The sequence below is a fragment of the Amblyomma mixtum genome, chromosome 1, assembly GCF_055824585.1.
Source record: "Amblyomma mixtum isolate Tamu chromosome 1, ASM5582458v1, whole genome shotgun sequence".
NCBI lineage: Eukaryota > Metazoa > Arthropoda > Arachnida > Ixodida > Ixodidae > Amblyomma > Amblyomma mixtum.
In genome coordinates, this window is record NC_143012.1 from 71,379,262 (window position 1) to 71,404,212 (window position 24,951).

Sequence of the window (24,951 nt, forward strand, 5' to 3'; positions counted from 1 at the left end):
ATATTGCTCTAATTATTATTACAGGAAGGTGACCATCATCGTCGTGATCACCGGTATCAATATTTTTGGTGTTGTTCAATTCACGTAAGTTTTATTGCATCACGGTTAAAATCTGTTGCAAAATTGCGAGGAAGGTTTGGCAACTAAAGTGCTGAGAGGCCACAGCCGAGGACACTATGCCGCGACGACTTCCTTTGGATGTGAAGTCACACTGTTCCCGTGGCTATGTCCATACCGAAATTATACATCTTTCGGGGATCTTAATTGTTAATAATGCCTCATTACGCATTTTTCGTTCTAATTTCACACAAGTCCGACGTTTTTCCGACCATTCTGTGGCAATTTTATCTATGCCTTGATGACTTCCGGTGGATATGACGTCACACCATTCCAGTGGCTATATCGACGTCCGCGCTATAGCGACGCAATTTTAACATTTTTGACCATAATTAATTAATTATTTGCTATACAGTCATCACAAGTGGCTTCTAGGTTCCTTTTTGCCTCGTCTATCCGAAGCAACCGTTCGTTTTCTGCTATCTTTTTTAGTTTAACGAGTTAACATGCTGCCAGAGGTGTGACACCCTCTGCTAACGGACGACACTATGAGCCATTGAAGGTTTTCGCCTTAAAACTTGCTGATTCTGCCTGGTACCTCCATCTATATGCGACTGTATCGGGACCTCCTCTAAATGACAGACGAAAATCGAAGTGTAAAGCAGAAATGACCGATTGCAGAATAGACCATACATAAATACAATAGTAATTTAAACGTTGCAGATGATTACATCATTCCGCAGATTTCATCATCACAGACAAATGTCTTACGTGGATTAGTGTGGAGGAGGGATAATTGTTGGTTCCTTTTGGTGAAGAAGCGAATACAAAAATGGAAAGGTGGCGGTGCTGGGGGGGGGGGGGGGGTTGTAAGGGGGGGGGGGGGTAGAGGCGAGGCGGCAGGGTTAAGGTTAAGTGGGCGAATGAGATTGGGGATCTTGCGAGGAAAGGGTGGGGCCACAACCAGCGGAAAACACGGCTGGCTGGGAATCAAACGGAGAAGTCTTTGACCTGGAGTGAAGGTATTTGATAGGCCGGCGACGGTAAATATCGAAATCATATCTCAGGTTCGTCACACGGAAGTTAGAGCTCCTTCACGGCGCAAAAAAAAGAATAGTATGAAACGCGTGATTCTTAAAATTCCCGAAAAGTAGACATAGATAACGTTACAAAACAACGTACCTTCCGGAAGATGATAATTGACACGGAACCGGAATGCGTTGCCACATCACCTGAGCATTAGTTTTCCTTTTTCACGCTCTATACCTCTCATTAGACAGACTGCCGTCCTGAAGTTCAGCACCCAGCAAAGACTTCACGCGCCGTGTAAGGAGCTTGTTAGAGCGCGCCTGCAAGGCTTGTTCTCCGCGACACACTAAAAAAAAAAGAACTACATATATAGAGAGCGAGGAAACCGAGAGCCAGGAAGACCGAGTCTTTTCACCTGTCGCCTCACATTTGCAGCAGCGCTTCGCACACGTCTGGATACGGACGTGCAGAGCTAGACTCAGGAACCGACACAACAGAACCCGGCCAACAATGAAAGGAGCGTCGTCGGGCATGTCGTTACCACTTCCCGCAAAGTCCCCGCCGCGGCGCGCACGTCGTCAGTCCACTCCGTCGAGTCCAGTTCGGTGCAGCACGTAGCATTACCGCGGAGTTCCTTGTCTGGGCATAGTTCGGGGCCTAATTCTGTGCACTGTGACTGACGCTACACCCGTGGCCTATAAGACAATGAGGAGGCGAGATAGGGTTTTAAGGATCCTGCGTCACATCCGTTGCCGCGTACATGGACGTTTCTCTGAGCCGCCAGCGCCTATGTCGCTCTAGCCGCAGTATTGCCGGCAGTAGTGACATTCATTTCAGTCGAGTTCAGCTGCTGAAAAGTCTTCTTGTCCTTTTTTAACCATGATACTACTAGCCCGGGGGTTCAATTTTAAAAAATTCTGTTAATGCTACAGCCTTAGAAGTCCCATGAGGTCGAAATGTGTCGTCGGTTATAAAATTCTCCCATTGGATGGAGGGAAGCGACATCACCAGCCTGGAGCATTTCCATTGGCTGGAAGGAAGTTACGTCCCCAGCCTGGAGCATTCCCATTGGCAGGAGGCAATTGACGTCACCAGACGGAAGAATTGCCATTGGCTCGAGGGAAATGACGTCAGCAGACAAGACACGACGTTTCCAGACCAGAAGTGACGTCATTTCTGGTGATAGCATCAACAGCTGCTAACGCCTTAGCATTGCAAAACATGGGAGATTAGGTGTCCCTGTCAATTTTTTGTGTGGCCGCCTGATGTGTGCAACTGATACAACGAAAGGAAACGTGTTCTACACGTGTCCGATACTGCCAAATTAGAGATGGCTATGCATTGTTCTTCCTTCACTAGAACGAAACGGAAACTTTCCACCATCTTTTCTCCCCCTCAAGCACGCTCCGCTCACCACGTAATGCACTCACACTATAAACTCAATCCAACGCCCGCACACACTCACTTAAACGCTCGCACCTATCGTATATAGCGCCTGGAAAGCTCTCGTGAGGCGTCTCATACTCCCGTCGGGCTAATGCTTCATAGCGCCCATCTCCAGGCTCATGGCCGGCCGGTAGTTGAACGTTGCTTAATCGGTGGTGCGTACTACAAGGTTGACGTATGCGACGCCACTTACGTCGTTGAGACAGAAAGATGGGAGTTCATTTGGCAACTTCGGTTCAGTCAACGAGGATGAAAGGAGCTTGTTCCACTAGGCCCAGTTGATTCTCAAACTGGTCCGAGGGCCGAGGCCAGCCATTCACTACAGGCTGGTGTACTTTGGGAACGGAAGTTTTTACGCATGAAATGCTTTTAGCCCCCGTTGTCGGCAGTGTGGTGACGTCACGCCGAGACCCATCATCCGGGCTCTGAAACGAGAACATCCGGGCACCGTACGAGACTTAACGAGGTTTAACGAGACTCTCTAAGCCCTCCTACGCGACCGGCATGCAAGCGCCGGTTGGTCTCCAAAGGAGTCACAAAAAATAACTGCTGCCAGTGCCTTCTCAATGTTTATCAAGATATCAGTCGCTGTGCGTTTGATAATGCACGGAATTATAATTTCAGATTTCTAATAACGCGTGCAAAAACACATAAATGCCACGATACACTTCGTTGTCATACGGGATCTCTTAGAGGCTTCGCGCATCGAAGCAAAGACGCGCAGGCGCACAGGGGCCCGGGGGAGAAGCGCTGCGTTCAAAGGGCAAGGCATCGCGCCGAACGGGTGGTGGCGTTCCTCCCTTCCATTACGGTGCGGTTCGGGTGTCCACCGAGATGGCAGAGAATTAGTGCGCCATTTCCTTTCCTCAAAAAGCCTTGCGTTCAAATGGCAAGGCATCGCGCCGAACGGGTGGTGGCGTTCCTCCCTTCCTGTACGGTGCGGTTCGGGTGTCCACCGAGATGACATTAGGCCCGTAAACATTTCATGCTTGCTCTACTCTCGGTTACGGGAGAGGCAGAGATTTTTTTCGAATGGGAATGTGTAGAGTCAATGCTCTAGATGTGTGTAAGATTCAGTACAGTTAGGACATGGCAGGGGAAGACCGGAGACGGTGTAGGTAGAGCCGGACAGCAGTGTGTGATATCTTTAGCTGTATTTGGTGTGAAGTGATGGTGGCAGTATATAGCACTGGGCGGGGGGAAGGCAATATTTGGAGGGCCTCTCTGATGCTTTAATTCTGGGTCTTCATGTTGGGTTTGTACTCAAAGTTATCTTCCGTCGTTGAATGTCGCCTTTAGAACCAGCTTTGCAAAACAGGTTGTCCGGATATGACGGTTTCAAAAGAAGCATGGCGCTTTATATTCTAGGCTTTTTTTTGTAATTGAACGATAAAAAGTTGCAAATCTGTAGGTATCCTAAACTACTTGTGCTCTAAACTTTATTCTTTGAACTTAAAAATTGCAAATTGGAGGACAAATCCTAGAGGCCGGTGTACTGTGCGAAGTCAGTGCACGTTAAAGAACCCCAGGTGGTCGCAATTTACGGAGCCCTCCACTACGGCGTCTCTCATAGCCTCAGTCGCTTTGGGACGTTAAACCCAATAAACCAACCAACCTAAAAATTGCGTTTGTAATGTTGTAGGTTTGTACTTGAAATTTGCCCTCTAAGCTGATACCGATTAGTTCCTAGCCGTTTGCACTACCAGATGTTTCTAAAGATGTGTATAGTCTGTCTTAATATAAAAGGCAAAAATTGTGGTACATGCAAAAGAAAAAACGTTTTCGCCACACAGAACACGAAATTCTGTTCGTCTTTCTGGAACTTGAGAGTCTACTTCGACGATGCCTACTGGCTGATGCAACAAACGATGACGAAAAAGCAAAATATATTATAATGCAGTCGTTCTCGGAGAGCACCCGTTGGCCGCACAAGAATGAAGTGCTATTTGTAATTTTGGTAAGGAATAGATCTTCGACTGTATCGATTCAACATCTATATCGCCTTCAAGGACAAAAAAATTCGCGGGTAAAGATTTAGGCTTCTACGTAGCGTAGTATTGAACCATAGCTATTTAAAACTGGAACCTTTCGCTTTAGGCTATTCTGTTAGTGTTAATTTCCTCTGCCCGTCAGATATTGTTTAGTTCTCTCAGCCTTTTATATCACAGCCAGCGATGAACGTTACTTCTGACTAACCTAACCTAACCTAAAATAACCTATCCTAACCTAACCTAAAATAACCTAACCTAACCTAACCTAAAATAACCTAACCTAAACTAAAATAACCTAACCTAACCTAACCTAACCTAACCTGACCTAACATAACCTAACCTAACCTAACCTAAAATAACCTAACCTGACCTAACATAACCTAACCTAACCTAAAATAACCTAACCTAACGTAAAATAACCTAACCTAACCTAACCTAAAATAACCTAACCTAAATTAACCTAACCTAACCTAACCTACCACAACCTAACCTAACCTAACCTAAAATAACCTAACCTAACCTAACCTAACCTAACCTAACCTAACCTAACCTAACCTAACCTAACGAGCTGCAGCTAACGATACAGGGTGAAGGAAAAGAGTCAAGATATGAATTATCGCGCAATGAAGACCCTGTACTGCAAAAAGAAGGGCGTAATAAAGGAGTAAACTCTCCTTTAGTGCATTTCCTTTTATAAAAGGGAGAGGGCTAGGGGAGAGCTTCCTGCCTTTTTACTCCCGCAAAGGTGAATTTGTGTTTAGCGTGTACTTAAAAAACAGGTATAATTCGTAATGAGAAAAGCAATAGAATAGAATCTCTGCCCCTGGAAGCGAACACCAGACCTGCGCCATGAATGCAGCTATGAAGAAGAGAGAGAAAGAAGTAAGAAAAGTGTGGTAGTGGACGACTGGGAATTAATTTCGACCGTCTTGCGTTTCTTAACGTGCAGTGCCGTCCGTCATTGCACAGCTTACCTCTACCTGGTTGGCTGACTGGTTAGTGTAGCGCGTCAATCCTTGCGCTGCTGCACAGAACAGTTCGGGGTTCAGAGGAGCACACGTTCAGAGATTGTTCTCTAAGAACCCTGAAGAGGGGCAGCTTCAAAAGGAGCTCGCTTCCAATCCCCGCACGACTCCAAGATCCCCTTGTTACGTATATATATGTTTTCTGTTTTACTTTCATTTCGCGAGCTGGAAATACGTGGATTGCATTGGTGGTAAGCCTCTACTCTGTCCTGCTTTAAATAACAATGCCTCTATCCACGTCTTGAGCTGACGTCCGCGACAAAAGATGGGGTTAGGAGCCTGACAGAAAGGGGTCACTCGTAAAGAAGAACTTATTGTGATGCAACGGGGAAAATGGAGTCCGGTTTCGAGTCCAGGCGGCTACGTACACCGTGTAAAAAAAACAAAAAAAAAACTGCTCTCCGCCACTGCGAAATTTTTACTTGCCTTGGAACTTCTATCGGCTGGCAAGCTCTGCTCCTTGCGGTGCTACGCAACGGCGTTGGCTCTTCACATTACTACGCACAGCGTCTCGTTAAGAAGCGTTCGGTCTTAACCATGTTACAACTCGTATGCGCCGACAAGCTGGCGAACGAACAAGCTCGTTACCTGGGAGGCAATGGTTGGCAAGATAGAGCGGCGCTTTGGCTCTCCATGTTACGACTCGTATGCGCCGACGAGCTGGTGAACGAACAAACTCGTTACCTGGGAGACAATGGTTGGAAACAGAGCGGCGTTTTGGCTCTCTACTTAGTTTTTCGTATCGAAACTGGCCAACAGATTCGCGTTGTTTGTTCACGAACCGGTTTTAGATGTTAGAACAGACATAAACATTTGCCGTCCAAATGGCTGACGGTAACCCTAGCTTTGACAACGTTTCGCGTCTTGGAGGAGAGAAGATTCAGTGTCATATCTAACGAGAACTGAAGCTTCCGATCAAGCCGTCCTCTCTGCGCACAGCCCTTTACTATTCCGCTATTAATGAAAGACACACGGGGCTAAAATGCATTGTTGGTAATAAACTTCGCCCACTGGCTGGACGGAAGTGACGTCACTAGTCCGGAAATGAGATACTACTAAAATGGCATTAACAGCTGCTAACGCTACCTCATTGCCTACACATAATGAAATTAGGGGTTCATGTGAACTTTGTTTTTGTTTTGCCGCAAGCTCCCAAAAAATGGCTGTGGTTTAGTTCTGGTTAAACCTGGAGTGACGCGATAGCTACAGCTGGCCGAGCGGAACTCGCTCAGTCGAATTGCAAGGTCAGTCTTTCGCCGCTCCGTTTCGCTGGGCTTTCCTTCACCTTCGTCCCGACGTGGATTCACTCTCTCCCTTCTCCACTCCTCCCCCACTCGGTTTCGCCGGCGCGCCGCGCCGTCAGCAGCTGCTCCGTACCACGTGACCAACACGTGACCAACCACGTGACCAGCCACGGCACCGCCACGCTGAAGGCTCGAAATGCCAGCGTAATGTAGGCGCGCGGCGCGCACATCTGCCGCGTGCTCTGACGTCACTCCGCGCATGCGCACAACTGGCGAGGCAGGCGTCGTCTGCTCCGCCGTCGGCGCAGCGGCGTGCCGCTCGGCGCGCACACCAGCTGCTGGCTATGACGTCACTCCGCGCATGCGCACAGCTGGCGGAGCGGTTGTGCCACGGCTCAGCGCGCAGCCACGCTGACCTCGCGAAGCTGCTGGTGTAGTGTAGCTATCGCTACACAATTGGAGGGAACACGTAAGCACCGCCTTAAAGGCATGTTCATTGCAGGTCAGTTCATAGACGAGAGAGCGTGGTGGGTTAATTCTTAATTATGCGGCAGGTACAAAATTTGGCTGCATCGACGAAAAATACATCCGCTTTCGAAAGCATGCAGACATAGCAACCCCTACAGTGCATATAACTTAGTCGAAGAAGCCAAATTTTTGTCCAGCCACAGCACCAATGATAATCGCGTTTTCGAAATTCTGAAATCTGATATAGCTATTACTAACGACCGGCTACAAATCCCAATTTGCAACTAGGTGCTCAACTGTAATACTTAGAAAGTTAATTATTAAAAATTAGTCAATCAGCTTGCTACTTAATACGATTCACCGATTGCCTCGTGTCCGCCACAACTGGCAATACTATGCCTATAAAGCCACATTTTTACCCAAAAAAGCCTATTTATGAAATTTTTTGAAACTGTTCACTGAAACACCCAGCATATGGGTTCAATTTATTCTGTTAAGGGTCCCTGTTTGAGTGTTCAGCTCACGGGCCGACATTTAATTTTTTAAATTCCAACAGAAGCCGCAAAAAAGCGCTGTTGCGGTTTTAAAAGGATTCTGTCTGTTAGATCGTTTTTCTGAGTAGCTTGGGACGCTTAATAGGGTCACAGAGATGGAATATGTCACAAGTCATTTCTCTAAACCGGCTGTCAAATTAAGTCATGAAAAGTTTCGAGAGAGACGAAGTTAGACTGTTACTGTGTCTTCCTTTCCGTCGTAACAAATCGATATCAATGGTAAATAAGCTCCGTAGGAAGGGAGCACGATTCAAGTTGTTGCCGACACCAAAACGGCGTTTCGTCTCTGAACCTGCTCCCCCACGTCTTTCTCATTTATCTCTCCCCTCCTCTCCTCCCCTCTCCATCTTTCCCTGGTCCCGAAGCATAAAAGTTAAGTGCAGTTCACCCACCCAGCGAAGCTCGCCACGTCCAACCGGCACCAAGAGAACGTGCTCGCCGTCCCCGAGCAAATTGCACCGAGATTGGATTACTCCTTGGAAAGCGGCAAAAACCAGACCACGGAGGGGCGGCTGAGGGTAGTTAACGTCAGAACAACAGAGAGAGAGAGAAAAAAAGATCTGAAAAGATTATACAAGAAGAGGTGCGATCCCATATACATGCTCATGGATATTATTTCTTGAGTACGTAAGCGACAGGATGTGAAACAGCGAGCAAAGAAACAAAAGAACTGTGTGCGAACATGCCATATGCGATTAGCGTTACATAATGTAATACCCGGCGACAGCTCTCCTTTGTTCTCTTTCTTTTACTTTCTATTTTATACGCGAATGTCTGGAAGCGAAGTCTATGGGGATTTCGTTACAAAAGCCGCACCACCGCAAAACAAGTAGTTCTAGCGTAGGAGTGCCCGCGCGGAAACCACTTCCAATGAAACCTTCCTTTATATATATCAAAAATTATTTCTTGGCAGCTGATTGATTAATATAAGATAAAGACACCAGAAATTGAAGAACATAACAAGATTTAAATCACGACGTTTCGGCTAGAGGACCAGCCTTTTTCGAGTGTCACTCGAAAAAGGCTGGTCCTCCAGCCGAAACGTCATGAATTAAATCTTGTTATGTTTTTAAATTTCTGGTGACTTTATCTTATATATATATATATATATATATATATATATATATATATATATATATATATATATATATATATATATATATATATATATATATATATTGTAACGGCCTTTATTGGCAAGAGATGACTGATTGTGAAGGCCGGTTAGAGCGGGCAAGGACAGGTCCGGTCGCAGAACAGTTGATGCTCCCACCACGCGCCGCGCGTCGGTTCTGCTGCCTCAGCTGCCGATCGTCGTCTTCTCGCCTCGCCCCGCGCATCGGTTCTGTTGCTCCGTCTGCTAAGCGTCTTCCTCTTTACATTTGGCCCCGGGGGAAAAAGAGCCATCCTGGCGATTTAGGGGGTCAACAGGACGCAGGGGTCGTAGTATGGCTTCAAACGCCAAATGTGGACGGTCTCACGCCCACGTCGTCGGAGATCGGATGATGGCGTCACGGGCTCAACGACGTAATTGACGGGAGAAGTGCGCTCAAGGACACGGTAGGGTCCGTGGTAGTTGGGCAGCAATTTGGTAGAGAGACCTGGTGCAGCAGAAGGCACACGGAGCCAAACAAGAGATTGCGGCTGAAAAGTGTCTGTGCCATGGGAGTGGTCGAAGCGGTATTTTTGGCGCCCTTGGTCGTCGGACGTGAATGACCGGGCGAGCTGGCGGCACTCTTCAGCGTGTCGGGAGGCTTCAGATACGGTTGTGGTTTCCGACGAATCAGGATGGTACGGAAGAATAGTGTCGAGCGGCGAGGATGGTTCACGGCCGTATAGAAGGAAGAATGGTGAGAAACCAGTAGTGCTCTGCGTAGCGGTGTTGTAGGCATATGTGACGAAGGGGAGGATGACGTCCCAGTTAGAAAAGTCTGCCGCCACGTACATCGACAACATGTCACCTAATGTTCGATTGAAACGTTCTGTCAAGCCGTTCGTCTGGGGATGATAGGCAGTAGTGGTGCGGCGAGTAATGTTGCATTGCTGCAGAAGAGATGAAACGACGTCTGACAGAAACACCCGCCCACGGTCGCTCAAAAGTTCACGCGGGGCTCCGTGCCGAAGGATGAAATGGTGCAAAAGGAAGGCTGCAACATCCCGCGCCGTAGCAGCTGGGAGGGCAGCTGTTTCGGCGTACCGGGTCAGGTGGTCTACAGCGACGATGACCCATCGGTTTCCTGCAGCAGTGTAGGGAAGTGGGCCATACAGGTCAATGCCAACTCTTTCAAATGGCCTGGATGGGCAAGGCAAAGGCTGCATAGCGCCGGTCGAATGGTGATGACCCGGCTTGCGGCGCTGGCAATCGGGGCAGGACCGGACGAATTTTCGAACGTAGTTATACATGCCGCGCCAGTAATAGCGGAGGCGAAGCCGGTTGTAGGTCTTGAAAGCACCGCCGTGACCAGCTTGCGGGTCGCTATGAAAGGCTGCGCATATTTCTGAGCGTAAATGTCCAGGGATCACTAGGAGCCACTTGCGGCCATCAGAGAGATAATTTCGGCGGTACAAAATCCCATCATGAATAGTGAAGTGGGCAGCCTGACGGCGGATTGCGCGCGGTACCGATACGGCAGAACGGTCTGAAAGATAGCGTACAAGAGAAGTGATCCAAGGGTCCTTAGACTGCTCGTTGAGCATATCGTCCAATGACAAGGAGGCGCAGTCGATGGCGGGAGGAGAGGCACTTTCATTGGCTAGAGGTGAACGAGACAAAGCGTCGGCGTCGTTATGCTTCCTGCCAGAGCGATAGATGACACGAATATCGTACTCTTGAAGGCGTAAGGCCCATCGGGCGAGGCGGCCATTTGGGTCTTTTAGGGAGGACAGCCAACATAGGGCATGGTGGTCCGTGACGACCTCGAAAGGCCGGCCGTATACGTAAGGCCGAAATTTCCCGATCGCCCAAACGATCGCCAAGCACTCTTTTTCGGTGACTGAGTAGTTTTGCTCTGCCTTCGTCAGGGTGCGGCTCGCGTATGCAACAACATACTCCGCATACCCCGGTTTGCGTTGAGCAAGAACAGCACCGATACCAACGCCACTGGCATCTGTGTGGATTTCAGTTGGAGAAGCAGGGTCAAAGTGGCGCAGTATGGGCGGAGAGGTAAGTAGACGGCGCAACGTGATGAACGCTTCGTCACAGGCAGGACTCCAGCTTGATAGGTCGCTACTGCCACGAAGAAGGGCAGTCAGAGGCGCGATGATAGAAGGGAAATTTCGGATAAAGCGTCGGAAGTAAGAACATAAGCCGATAAAACTGCGAAGTTCCTTCATTGTAGAGGGCTTTGGGAACTCAGAGACAGCACGAAGCTTTGCTGGGTCAGGAAGGACACCCTGTTTCGACACGACGTGGCCCAAAATAGTCAGCTGGCGAGCGGCGAAGCGACATTTCTTTAAATTGAGTTGAAGCCCGGCAGTCGCGAGGCATTCCAAAACTTGCTCGAGGCGAACGAGGTGTGTCTGGAAATCGGGGGAGAAAACAACGATATCGTCCAAGTAACATAAGCATGTTTTCCATTTCAGGCCGCGCAGTATTGTGTCCATCATCCGCTCAAAAGTGGCAGGGGCATTGCAGAGTCCGAAGGGCATGACGTTGAATTCATACAGCCCGTCAGGCGTCACAAAGGCTGTCTTAAAGCGGTCAGCGTCGGCCATCGGGACTTGCCAATAACCCGAACGTAGATCTAAAGAAGAAAAGAATTCAGCTCCCTGCAAGCAGTCAAGTGCGTCATCAATGCGAGGCAGCGGATAGACGTCTTTGCGGGTGATTTTGTTCAGGCGCCGGTAGTCAACGCAAAAGCGTATAGAGCCATCTTTCTTGGTGACAATGACGACGGGGGAAGCCCAAGGACTGCGCGATGGCTGTATGACGCCACGCTGCAGCATGTCATTTACCTGGGCGTCGATAACCTGGCGTTCGGTGGACGAGACGCGATATGGGCGTTGGCGCAACGGCGAGTGGGCACCAGTGTCGATCCGATGGGTAACAGCTGAGGTGCGGCCCAAACGGTGGTGAGAGAAGTCAAACGATGACCGAAACTTATCGAGCAGGGCCGCAAGCTGGGTCTTCTCCGGTGGCGAAAGATTCGAGTCGATTGAGCGCGCAAAGACGGCTTCGGGAGCGGAATCAGGAGACGGTGGGGAAGAAGTAAGTGAAGACACTTGCATGCGGCAGGAGTCATCCTCATAAGGGTCCCAGGCGACGACGGAGGCGAAAGGCTGGACACGTCCCAGGCATTCACCGCGAAGAAGAGTAGAGGGGCACATGAATGGATTCGTCAGGGGCATGGCGCTGCAGCCGGCTGAGACGGTAAGCACGGCGAATGGCAGGGGTAGACAGTGACGAGAAGCGAAGGAGTCGGACGGGATGAAGATGACAGGGCCGTTGGATGCAGCGTCGCAATGAACAGACACGAGGACAGCAGAGCACGGCGGGATCACGACGTCATCAGTCACAGTCAACTTGGAGCACGGATTAATGGAAGCGTTCACAGAGGCGTCACCGAAGGGAAGAAGGGTGACTTCGGAACGAGTGCAGTCCATGACAGCTTCATGTTGGGAGAGAAAGTCCCAGCCTAAGATGACGTCGTGAGACGGCGATAAGAAGACGATGAATTCAACAATGTACACAACGTCCTGAATAGCAACTCGGGCTGTACAGGCCCCCAAAGGCGCGATAATTTGCGAATTAGCGGCGCGAAGCATAAAACCAGGTAGCGGAGTCATCACTTTTCGTAACTGGCGGCATAATTTTGCACTGAGTACAGAGACAGCAGCACCGGTGTCAACAAGCGCAAAAGCATCGGTGCCCTCCACAGAAACGGTGATCAAATTGGCCGGAGAAAGTCGAGGTCTTGAGCTTGGCGACGAGCACGCAGTTCTTGCCTCCGGAACTGCGGGCACTAGTTTTCCGAAGGGGAAGAGGGACGACGGCGCATCGGGGAAACCGAGCGGCGACGCGGAGATGGAGAGCGGCGGCGAATAGAGGGGCCGTGATCGGAGGAACCAGTGGTCTCAGAAGGCGAAGTGCGATGAAAATGCTGGGGAGGGGCGTAGGCGTAACCGCGAGGGTCGGTAACGGCAGCAGGGGACAAAACATGGCGGCGGCAGTGACGCATCACGTGGCCAGGAATGCCGCAGGCATAACAGATGGGTAGGTTGTCCGGCGTCCGCCATGGACGGAAACGTTGCGGTGGTGGCCGGGCAGGACGAAATGGTGTCGACTGCGGTGGATGCTGGTACGAAACTAACGCGTCTCGGCGGAGACGCCTGACTGCTTCGGCGTAGGTAAGTGGCGCAGCGACAGGAGGCTGGGAGGAAACCGGTGGCAGGGCTTCGGACACTTGCTCCCGGATCACGTGCTGAAGTGTCGGAGTCAGGGTAGATGAACCCGAAACAGTAGGAAGAAGCGACAGCTGCCGCGCAACCTCCTCACGGACAAACTGCTTGATCTGGAGCAGTAGCGAGCTGTCCTCTGTCGTCATGCTGAGGCTAGTTACTGTGTCTGTGTTACATCTTGGTGGAGGTTGCGGAATCCCGTCCTGGAGCTACGTAACCGGACTATCACTACCCCGCACCTCCACCAAGATGTAACGGCCTTTATTGGCAAGAGATGACTGATTGTGAAGGCCGGTTAGAGCGGGCAAGGACAGGTCCGGTCGCAGAACAGTTGATGCTCCCACCACGCGCCGCGCGTCGGTTCTGCTGCCTCAGCTGCCGATCGTCGTCTTCTCGCCTCGCCCCGCGCATCGGTTCTGTTGCTCCGTCTGCTAAGCGTCTTCCTCTTTACAATATATATATATATATATATATATACACACTGATCATCATCAGCCGGACTAAGCCCACTGCAGGGCAAAGGGCTCTCCCAAGTCTCTCCAATTAACCCTGTCCTTTGCCAGTTGCGGCCACCGTATCCCCGCAAACTTCTTAATCTCGTCCGCCCACCTATCTTTCTGCCGCCCCCTGCTACGTTTCCCTTCTCTTGGAATCCACTCCGCTATCCTTAAGGACCCCTCTGTTATCTTGCCTTCGCGTTATACGCCCTACCCAAGTCCATTTCTTTCTCTTGATTTCGACTAGGATGTCATTAACCCACGTTTGTTCCCTGACCCACTCTGCCCGCTTCCGATCTCTTAACGTTGCACCTATCATTTTTCTTTCCATAGCTCACTAACCTAACCTAAGCTGAACCCTTTTTGTTAGCCTCCTCGTTTCTGCCCCATAGGTAAGTACCGGTAAGATACAGCTGTTACAGACTTTTCTCTTGAGGGATATAGGCTAACTGCCATTCATGATCTGAGAGAACCTGCCGTATGCGCTCCACCCCATTCTTATTCTTCTAGTTATTTCCCTCTTATGATCCGGATATATATATATATATATATATATATATATATATATATATATATATATATATATATATATATATATATATATAATTAAGCAAACAAGAGAGGGGAATGAGGGGCTCGTTATAAATATGAGAGAAGCTAACAGCCACAGAAGCCAAGGGACACAGGGGAGTTTTAAATTTATTTATTTTATTTTGTGGTGTTGATCAATTTTGAATATTACTGAATATGTTATGGCTTAAAGCTAATTGATTAGAAAAACAGAAGAAAAAGAACCACATGCCGCCGGTGGGAACCGAGCCCACGACCTCCGAATTCGGAGGTCTAAATTGATCAACACCGCAAAATAAAATAAATCAATAAAAAATTCCCTGTGTCCCTTGGTTTCTGCGGCTGTTGGCTTCTGTAATATATATATATATATATATATATATATATATATATATATATATATAAAATATAATTTTGTACCGGCTTGTTTGGCAGTACGATAAATAAAGGCTTTATCGGAGCCCTTCGGAATTATACACGTATTGTGCGGAGAAGATTCACAGGGATGAACTAGCCGCTTTACACGGAATTCCTTTCGTGTCTGTAGCTAGCAGCACATATACTGCTAGGCTAAAACAAAACGTTCACCTTTTGCTCGCTATAAAGACACATTTGTACATCCAACATGCAAGCACGTTCTCCCACTAACTAACACAGTTCATGCTGGTTCTGCTAAGTGGGTGCAGTATCCGATTATATTTACTTGTTTTTGACTTAAGGGTGGACTGCAAAAGATAACTGCAAGAAGGGAAGGTGAAACAAGCTTACAATATGTAAGAACTCAAGGTAAGCTGTCTTCAGTGGCTGCCACAAACTCCTTTAACGGCAGAAACGGAATGTAGCCGGGATCTAGTTCCAGCATTAATTAAAGCCAGAAAATAGGCGTGTTTCGACAAATTTGTATGGGCATAAAGTGGACAAATCTTCAAAGCACGAAAAGGTGCAGCCCATTTACCACTTGAAAACAACACTTAAAAAAAAAAAGCGCTGTTGGGTCAAAAAACAATCGCATGAATTCAAAGCACGAATCGGTGTGTTGGAGCGCCTTGAGGATTTTAGGCTTCAAAAAAAAAAAGACTAGATGAACGTCAACCGTGTCTGGGGAATGGGGAAATGTAATAATGGTGAAAGCAAATTCCTAATTAAAGAAAGCGTTTGCGAAAGTTGCAATGTTACGCGTAATAAAAAAACATGTTGCCTTAATCCCACGTCACTACTCAAGACGTCTGATCCAAAGGCTGGCAACTTCTCTCGATGACCCTACCTTCAGCGCTGCCACATGTCTGACGAACAGAGCTCGAACGGTCACCTAATCCCAATAAGTATTCATAAGCCTAATCGTAGCAACAACTTACAAAGGAAATTTCAATGAGCGCGCTCTTGAAGAAGACACCCCTTGAAGAGACAAGCAGCGCACATCACTCACTCAGACAAACAAAAGCCGACAGTCTCTGGGCTCAAGAGAAACTTATGCACGGAATTAAACACACTCAACCATGATGAGTTTCACTTCCGTAGAATTATGAGAAGGCAACGATACATCCACTTCACTCGCCTAAGAATCAAAATTGTTCGCGCCTTTTTCTCAGTAAGTTGGTATACGTGAGTGCGCTCTCCCTCACCTGCGCCAGGACACGCAGGCTAGCGGACGGGAGAGAATGAGAAAAATTAGGAGCAGGCAAGGGCTTGATTTGCTGAACTCAGCTTATCTGGCTAGCATCGAAATCAAAGTGGTGTAGTTCCGGCACTCTTTGCTGGCGCCATCTACAGTCTCCTTGGATACCTACAATGGCCAGCTACCGATCTGAAGCGACGAGCTATAAGCCAGTCACGAACGACGCCAGGGAGAGCTGCCGCGGTAAGTGCTTTGGGGCGTGAAAAATGACGCCAGCGCAGCACTCAGCGTATCTGTAATACCCACACGCAAAGCCTAGTGTATCTTCTCGGGCAAAGTACCCTCAAGTCTCCTGGACGTCCCAGCATGCGAGGCAGCGATCGGACGTCAAAATATAGGGCGGCGACCGAAGCACAGCCGAAAATAACGCAGCGACGACACTACGCCACTACCTTGGACACGCTCCTTTGCGGGTTCGTTGCGACGGTGAAAATAAAAGGAAACAAAAGAGGACCCCGCCTAAAGCGTGGACCGAAGCCGGATGTCGTTCAAGGTCCTAACCCTTTTAAGTCCCTTCCCGACCAGGCGAGAGATAAATGGATCTTGGTATAACGGAGACGCCCGTGCCCAAAGGCTGCCCAAGAATAGCCCTGCTTTTCAAGCGGGCGCGGCTATTTCTAGCCACGTCGCTAAGATCATCCGCAAAGGAATAAAATATAAACAGCAACGTCAAACCAAGTGTCTTGAAAAACCGGGTGCCACTTTGAAGAACGTCACCCGATATCCTGTTTAGAAAACGCGTCAGACACGGGTTGATTCTTGAGCGTTTCGCCGTGATACTCAAAACGAAGGCAGAAAACGTGACGTTTATAACTGATAGGATGACTAAGAAGCGGAAGTCAACGTTACTTTTCGAAAGAAGGCTGCGAAGAGACATCCCGGTCTGAAAGCGTCTCGTATGAAAGCTGCATCGTTCTGCTCGAAACACAAACGGCCGTCTGCGACAGCTTTGAGCAAATATTTGAAGCTTTCAGCATTTTGAGGGCTGCGCAGATGGCCGACAGGCGTCTCATACCGGCAATGTGGACTGTTCGCGTCAGCGTAGTCGAGAGGCTCGGGAGCAGCACTGCGCAGCAAACAAAATGACGCCTGGCTGCATCTGCTGTGTTATAAATGCAATGCTTGACTTCGTGCCATATCAAAATGCTTGCCTGTGAAGGCAACGCTAAAAGTGGGGTGTCCGTAGGTAAGAACTGATATTCATTCTGTCGTGAGTCTATCGAATGGCATGCATGTCAAGATTTCGCTGACAGCTTTTGAAGACACTGAAGCTCATATCAGGTGACGTGGAAATATATAGTAAAGAACGTTTGAACAACCATCTCTCACTTTTTTTTCGTGTGCAATCTGTAGACACTACTGAGATGAAAAAAAAAAATGTTCCGAGATCACTGTGGTAGCCCACACTGGAGTAATGGAAAAGCATTGGCGCCTCCTCGGCACTCGTCGCCTCTCTTCGATTCTCTTTGCCCCTCGTCGCCTCTTTGCTTTTCCTTGCCCCTCTTTGCCTCTCTAATACTTTTCTATAACTATTAATTATTGATTGGGTCTCGATTAACTACGCATTTTCCCTCGTTGCATCTCAGTATTCATTTCGGGCTTTCAAATTTGGCGCCACGCGTTGGCTCCGCCCACACTTCCGGTCGCGTGCTCCCGCACTTCCGGCGTTTTCAAATATGGCGCCACTTCCTGCCCCGGCTCCGCCATCTTTTTAGGCATTTTTGGCTCCAATTAATTAAGTACTCATCCGATTTTGAAAATTCTTTTTTTGCGCAGCATCCTCACATCATTCTCTTTCGATTACAACCACTAGTTTGACGCTATCTCTTCTGAGTTGCTCACAACTGCTGCCGACACAATTTGCGGACACGACCCCGCGAACATAGCGTAGTATAATGCTTTCGCATTGATACTCTGACTATCGATCGAAAACAGTAATTTTGATCAGGTGAATCGCGAAGTGCTCACCGGTTCGTAGAAGCTTGAAGCTCAGCGCGTTGTGGTTGCGGATGGGCTCATCGTGGGCGTGGCGCACAAGCTTCCGGAACCCGGTGTTATCCATCGTCATAGTCATTCAGCGGCGGGACGTGGATGAACGCGCCGAGGATGGTACGAACCGGTCTTCTCTCCTCTCACTCGCCAGTGTACCGGCTGTCGTTTGTCCGTGCTGCACCTGCGCAAATCGGAGACGAAAACGCTTATCAAAAACACGCTATCGTTGTCGACGTCATCAACAACCCACCACATACAACGAACACAGAAGATGGGTTATTATCTCTGCATGAGGAAGGTATCCCGACCGTGCGACACGTGCGACACTGAGGACGACGCGAGCTTATCAAAACTGTTATCGTTGTCTTCGTGATCAGCCTAATCCTTACCGGCATAATCGACAACTGCGAAACCAGAGTTCTGCCCACATGAAAAGTCATGTGATGCTAAGGGCCAAATTTTAGAATGTTCTTTATTGGTTGGTTGGTTTACTGTGGTTTAACGTCCCAAAGCAACTCAGGCTACGAGGGACGCCGTAGTGGAGGGCTCCGGAAATATCGACCACCTGGGGTTCTTTAACGTGCACTGACATCGCAGAGTAAACGGCCCTCTAGAATTTCACCTTCATTGCAATTCGGCCACCGCGGCCGTGATCGAACCCACGTCTTTCGGGCCAGCAGCCGAGCGCCGTAACCACTGAGCCACCGCGGCGGGGGAGACTGTTCTTTAGCTTAAGCATTTGCTGTACCTAAAAAAAGTAGCACTACGTGCTTTCTTAACCCAAGGAAGCGTCGAAAGGAACCATCTAATTTTCGGACCATCCTTAACCCTCTTTGGCTAAGGAGGCGCTCATAGGGATGAGGAGGACGCTTGCACGTGTCTGGTGTCGAGGACTTGCGTTCAGTAATGGAAATGTATTTGCCTCAGTTGGGAAGAAACTGAGTACATATCTACAACCCTGTATTTTTTTTTATTGCACGCGCGCCTATGTGCCCATGTTATGCATTTTACGCGCGTGGTTGCATTGCTTTTGAAGCCGCGGCAGGAAAACATATTTGGTCTGGTAACGTCCCATTGTTTACAATGTAGTGCCGTGGTGCAGCGGTTAAGCGATGCGCCACTGCCCTGCTACGGTAGAGTTGCCACCGGTTGGGCTTGTGAGACTCAGGTTGCTCTTTGCGAGTAACATGAAGGTCACGGAGAGAGGCTTCGGACAGACACACATCGGTGAAATCTGATTGCGGGTTTTTAACGCTGGCGCACTAAAACCACTTCCGCACCGGAAACCGACCCCGCTCAACAGCCGAGCACCTTACCGACCAAGCTGCCTCGGCGGACTCACATGAAATACGTGCACCGAGTTATAGAAGCACCATATCTTTCTCGTAACTTGGATTGTAGAAGTTTTATTTGCAACAGTTTGATGGGCTTTAGTTCTCTCGCCTAAAGACTCCAGAAAGTCTTGGCACCTGGCGGCGTCTTCGGCCAGTTGGACGACCTTTGTCTGAGTGTTCGGATCGGAGCTGAGTAGGAGAGCCTCCCATTGGTCAGAGGATTTTACTCTTTTCTTTTCTCGTAAAGAAAAGATACTCCCCCCAAGCATGGAGTTTTGAACACGAAGTCTGTGAACCACACGCAATCACTTGAGTCTTTCGTTACCAGTGCGCTTACCTCGAAGTGCGCTTAAGTCCTGGGCCACTTTCGTAAAGCGTACGGCAAAGTGACAAGGTGGGGCAGCCGTTCTCCTACTGCAGCCGTTCAGCATTTACGATCGAACAGAGCGGAGTTGATGTATTTTGCAGCATGCCCTCTTTCGTAAGTGAAACACGCTAGGCTTCCCTTGCGATATTCGTCCATTCTTTTTTACACTGTCTTTTTTTTTCCTTTCCAGGACGGAGGATGTCTTGGTAAAAGCTGCATGCAAGCATTTTGAGGAGCTCTCGACTGCCACGCAGGCACAAACTTCTGTAGCCTTTCTGAACTTTTCAAAAGGCTAAACAGACGGAGACAGGAAAGGGAAAAGAACGAATACGAGCTCAAGGGTTCGTAAAACTTGTACCGCTTGACTTAGCAGTCATAAATAGTACATGGACAATTTAAGCCTCGCATGGCTTTGAGCGGCGTCCACAGGAACTCCTGCACTTAGCCCTCGTACAGCCCCCTTCGAGCTTAAAGTAGCCCCGGTAGGATGTGGTTTTACATCCCTGCTGCACGGGCGCTTAAACTTGCGTCGAATCGAATGCGTTTCGGCTCGGCCGCAGGTCTTGTCTTACCGCATAAACTTTTTCAACGACATTCGCTTCGATTAAAACGCCGTTTGGCTTAACAGCACGCACAAATTCTGGATTTTCGAATGCCTTTGAAACGCGTACACGTGCGCCATCACTTAAAGAAAGGAACTTTGGTACTAAATATGCGCTTTAGGCAAATGAATTTCAACACATGTTACGAGGAATAGTTCTTTTCATATACTGCATATATACTGCATATACTTCATATACTTCATATACTGCATACACTTCATATACTCATATACTTTTCATATACAGGGCGTTTCACCTAAGACTTTCTGCAAGTTTTAAAAATCAGCTATTTGAATTAGATGCGCGCTTTTTCTGGCATAGCATTGTCAGTGGTGCAGTACATCATAATGCAGCTAAGACGTGCTAACTAGCAGGCTTGTTAACCAATATTTAATAGTTAACTTTTAAACTATTACAGTTGGGCTCCTTAATTATTGAGAGGCATGTAGCCCACCGTAAGTAATGTCCATATCTGTTTTTAGAATTTAGAGAACGCGATTATCCTCGGCGCTGTGGCCCAACAAATTTTGGCTATATCGACGAGTTAGGTTCACTGGAGAGGTTGCTTTGCCTGCAAGCTTCTCAAACCGCATGTATTTTGGCGCGATGTAGGCGAAATTTGTTGGGCCATAGCGCCAAGGGTAACCGCGTTTTCGAAACTCTAAAAACTGATATGGACATTACTTACGGTGGGCTACATGCCTCTCAATAATTAAGGAGCCCAACGGTAATAGTTTAAAAGTTAACTATTAAATATCAGTTAACAATCCTGCTAGTTAGCACGTCTTAGCTGCATTATGATGTACTACACCACTGACAATGCTATGCCAGAAAAAGCGCGCATCTAATTCAAATAACTTATTTTTAAAAATTGCAGAAAGTCTTAGGTGAAACACCCTGTATAAGATATTGCCCATTTGTCTCAAACTTCTCCCAGTTATACTTACTCTTTTTCTTGTTGTGGTTGTTACCGCCTAATTCAGCCTTTCGCTTCATTATTGACCAATGTTGTATTGTGATGTATCGTTTTTCATTTTATTTTATTGCCTTATGTTTTGTTGTATTAACGTATTATTCTCAGTTGCATTTACTTTGTTCCCCCCCCCCCCCCCTCTTATGTAATGCCTCAACAGAGGCCTTTAAGGGTAAAAAAATGATGATGATGATGTAGCAGCCCAACATGGCGGCTTCGGAGTCATCTACGAGACTCCTACCTTCACCTGGTCTGCTTCAGAGTCGAAATGCATAAAACTCAGCCGCATTCGGGGGAAACTGAAAGCTTTGGCATCTTCTTACACGAATAATACTAAATTAGCGGATATGAAAAACACTGGAAAGGCTCGAGTGGAAAACGAGACACACAGAAAGACCGACGAGAAAGGACGAGAAACGAGAAAAGAGGAATAAGGAAAAAAAAGATGTCCAACTTCCATGACTAGAATCCAGGAACAACGCTCAGCACACGGGCGTCTTTTGCATTTCGCCTGCAGCGAAATGCGGATGCCATGGCGGAGAATTGGTTCCGCGAAATGCGGGTGCCACGATCGCGATTTGGTTCCGCGGTGTTGGGATCGGGAGCCGAACGTCAGGCAGTACCTATATCTGCAGTGGGGATGTCCAGTTTAAGGGAAGACACTGAAGACAATATGGAAAAACATGAACATCGTGGCCCGGAGGGCGCTCAAGGTAAAATAAAGAAAATAGTTGTCTCATTTTGTATTTTTTAATGCTGTTCTTTTTAGAGCGCAGCTCTTTGGCGTCCGTTCCTGGGTTTCGCGTCGTCGTCGGCGTCGGCCTCGTAACCAGCTCCGCCCCCCTTTCATCCCCCCAGCGCTATCGGCGTCAGCGGCATCAGTCAGTCGCTGCTATCTCTTCCCTCCTCCCTTTATCGTGTTGTCCGCTTGCTGCGCGCGCTTCTGCCCCCATCGTTTGCCGCTGGGTGTACACGCCGGCCCCCTCCCCCCTCTTCCTGCGAGTCTCCGGTTGTCAAAGCGCCGGCTCGAACTTAATTCCTTTCTTCGCTCCTCATCCAATGCAACCCCTGTGCGGTGGCAATCAGAGAGCCAGATCGGTGGCGGCGGATCTGTATATGTGCACCGCCCGAGCCGAAATTGCGAATACGTGTGAAAAAAAAAAAAATTCTGTGATAGCGCATACATGTGTTGCTCGATTTCTTTGCCTCAATCTATCGAAAAGGTGAAACAGCTTATTTGCTGCGCTCAAATTTCGCATTAGGAAGTAACGTAATCGTCGGTAATTTTTATCTTCCTTTTGTTATCGCCGAATGATGCTGTGTGTTGTTTTTTCGTTTCTTTTGTGTGTTGTTATGTTGTTCGCCCCTCCTGCTTGGGCCACATAGGCCTGCAGTATTCTGAAATAAATAAATAAATAAAACGAAGACGACGTGCCATAGTCGAGGTCGAAAAAAAATAACAGGGGAAAAAAATTAATTTCGGTCGGCAAACAGAACTCAAGATCCCCCTAGGACGAAGGAGCTGCCCAACGATGTGAAAGGAGATAGATTATTTTTCCCGGGGGGGGGGGGGGGGGGGGGGGGGGGGGAGGGGTGGAATAAGGATCAAGAACAAAAATGGGGAAGAGAGGGCGAACTGTCCCTAACAGGAAATCATCAGTGTTGACCGGATCAGGGTTTATTCAGTCGAGAAAATTGAGGTTCCCTTTTCGGGAAACTGCATCAAAGATGGCGAAAGGGTCCTCAACCTTCGTCTCCCAGAACTGCAAGAAAAGACTCCGACAGGATTCCGTTATTAATCTCTGCCCATTTGGACTTGTTTCGACGTTTTTCTTTATTTCAGACCGAGTTTAATGCTCTCTCGTTTCAGAGGGCATTTTCGTAACGACCGTACCGAACCGAACATGTTTTTTTTTCTTTCGTTCCGCAGTCGCCCCGTATTCTCTGCTTTGCTCAAGACCGAGCCAGATGCAAGAATCCGTGCACTTGGCTTGTTCCTTTCGTCCCAGACGGCTAGTGACGCGTACGTCGAGGGCTCTGCCGCCGAGGATAATGGGATTAACGGAGATTATCTCGGTTTTAGAATGGAAACCCGAATCCAATCGAATTAGGCACGCTTGAACGAGTTCGCCCGTCTTCCAAGGTTCGAGGATTAGCGCACGCTCTCCTGAACTCCCCTCTTGATTTGGGTGAGTGCGTGAAAACAGAAACAAAAATATTGATTGAAAAACCGAGACGATACTTTGCTTTTGTCTTTGCCTCTAATCTTGCAATGCAATGTTCCTCGGCTGACTACACTGGCACGAAAGGGCTTGTTGACACTGTATTGGAATAATGAAGGAGGTTGGACACAGTACTCCTTAGCGTTATTACAGGACCATGGAAGAATAAAAATGAACCTACTGGGAGTATCTCAGGAAGGCTGAGAAATGTTTTGATTACAGGTGTTATCGTTTTCAAGGCAAAGCTATCTTTGTGATGTTGATGAGCACCAGGCTCGGGAATATGGCACCGGGAATATGGCCCGGGAATATGGCCCCGTACTTTCCGCATGCGAGACGGATGCTCACGCCTCATCCAGTTATCGCTTATCCAGCTGTCATAACGAATTTATTTATTTACTCCTTCAGAGAGGTTTCAGACTCCAATTAAATGAAGTTATTTCCTGGATTCTTCACGTTGGTATGTGTACCCCAAAGGGCCTACCATGCTCTCACCTTCTCTAATGTGGGATATTGTGCGTTTCAGATACATGAAGGAAACAAATGTCGGCAAAATGCGCTTTCTCCGCCAGCTGCTGAGAGCATTAAGATGCCGGGAAAGGCGCAGTTGAAATATGTGTGACTTGCAGCACGTTGTAGCTCAAATTGCAAAAAAAAAAGGAAGTGCGGCTCGCCCACAAAATGACGTCCACGTTGAAGTGCGCACGAAGCTACGGAACATTGTAGGCTTCCCATAGGAAACACACGCCCACGGGATTTCTTTTTCTGTGCGTGCAGACCGCAGACGTCACGCACGTAATGGCCAATACGGACATTACTTGCAAAGAAGAAGAGTCGAGGAGGGAGAGCAGCTGCCTTTTCAACCATGCCGCCTGGGAGACTCAGAATCAGCTCAGAGGGCTGCGTTGTTAGAGAAGGAGCAGAGGAAAAAAAATGCCTATGCGGGCAGTCTTCCGTTCAAACAAAGTCGCCCCCAGTCGCAATGTCGCCGGAGTCCATGCGGGCGTACCCAGCCAGCCAGCCGTGATCGGGACAGAAGAAAAGGGCCCCGTATTTGCAGAAAACGCTGATCCGGCCGTCAGCTCAGTCACGCGGAGACAACTCCAAACGAAGCCGCACGCTTTTTCTCGTTTTTTTATCGACGAGGTGGAAGTAGAGGAAAAGAAACGTTTGATACCACCCGTGATTCGCGCGTTCCAACTGCTGCAGAAATGAATTCTCCCAGAGCCCCAGGGGGACGAAAATATTTCCGGAGTCCACCACTATGCGGCTCCTTTTTGTATCTTTCTCCTTCTTTCATATATTTCTCCTCAGTGCGTTTAAGATGTCCTCCAAGAAAAGTTAGAGAGTTGGTGTGTACTTCAATTCCTGAAAACCAGTCTCAATTTCTTCACCGTGCGGGCCGTTGCAGTTGCTGCCAAATGCTCTCTTTAAACTTGTGCTGTAATATATTGCGGCTGTATTCCTCGTCTACCCTCTCTTACTGTTCGTCATGACAGGGGGGGAAA

At 48.3% G+C, this 24,951-nt stretch overlaps 1 protein-coding gene across 1 annotated transcript in view; it reads right to left on the bottom strand.

The window, feature by feature from the left end:
• Positions 1-24,951, bottom strand: part of Stacl (SH3 and cysteine-rich domain-containing protein) — a 413,237-nt gene that overhangs the window by 302,618 nt on the left and 85,668 nt on the right. The window contains exon 2 of the mRNA XM_089552214.1: positions 17,922-18,126. Coding sequence (XP_089408340.1) covers positions 17,922-18,027 — 106 coding nt within the window. The 5' untranslated portion in view covers positions 18,028-18,126. The remainder of the gene's footprint in view (positions 1-17,921; positions 18,127-24,951) is intronic.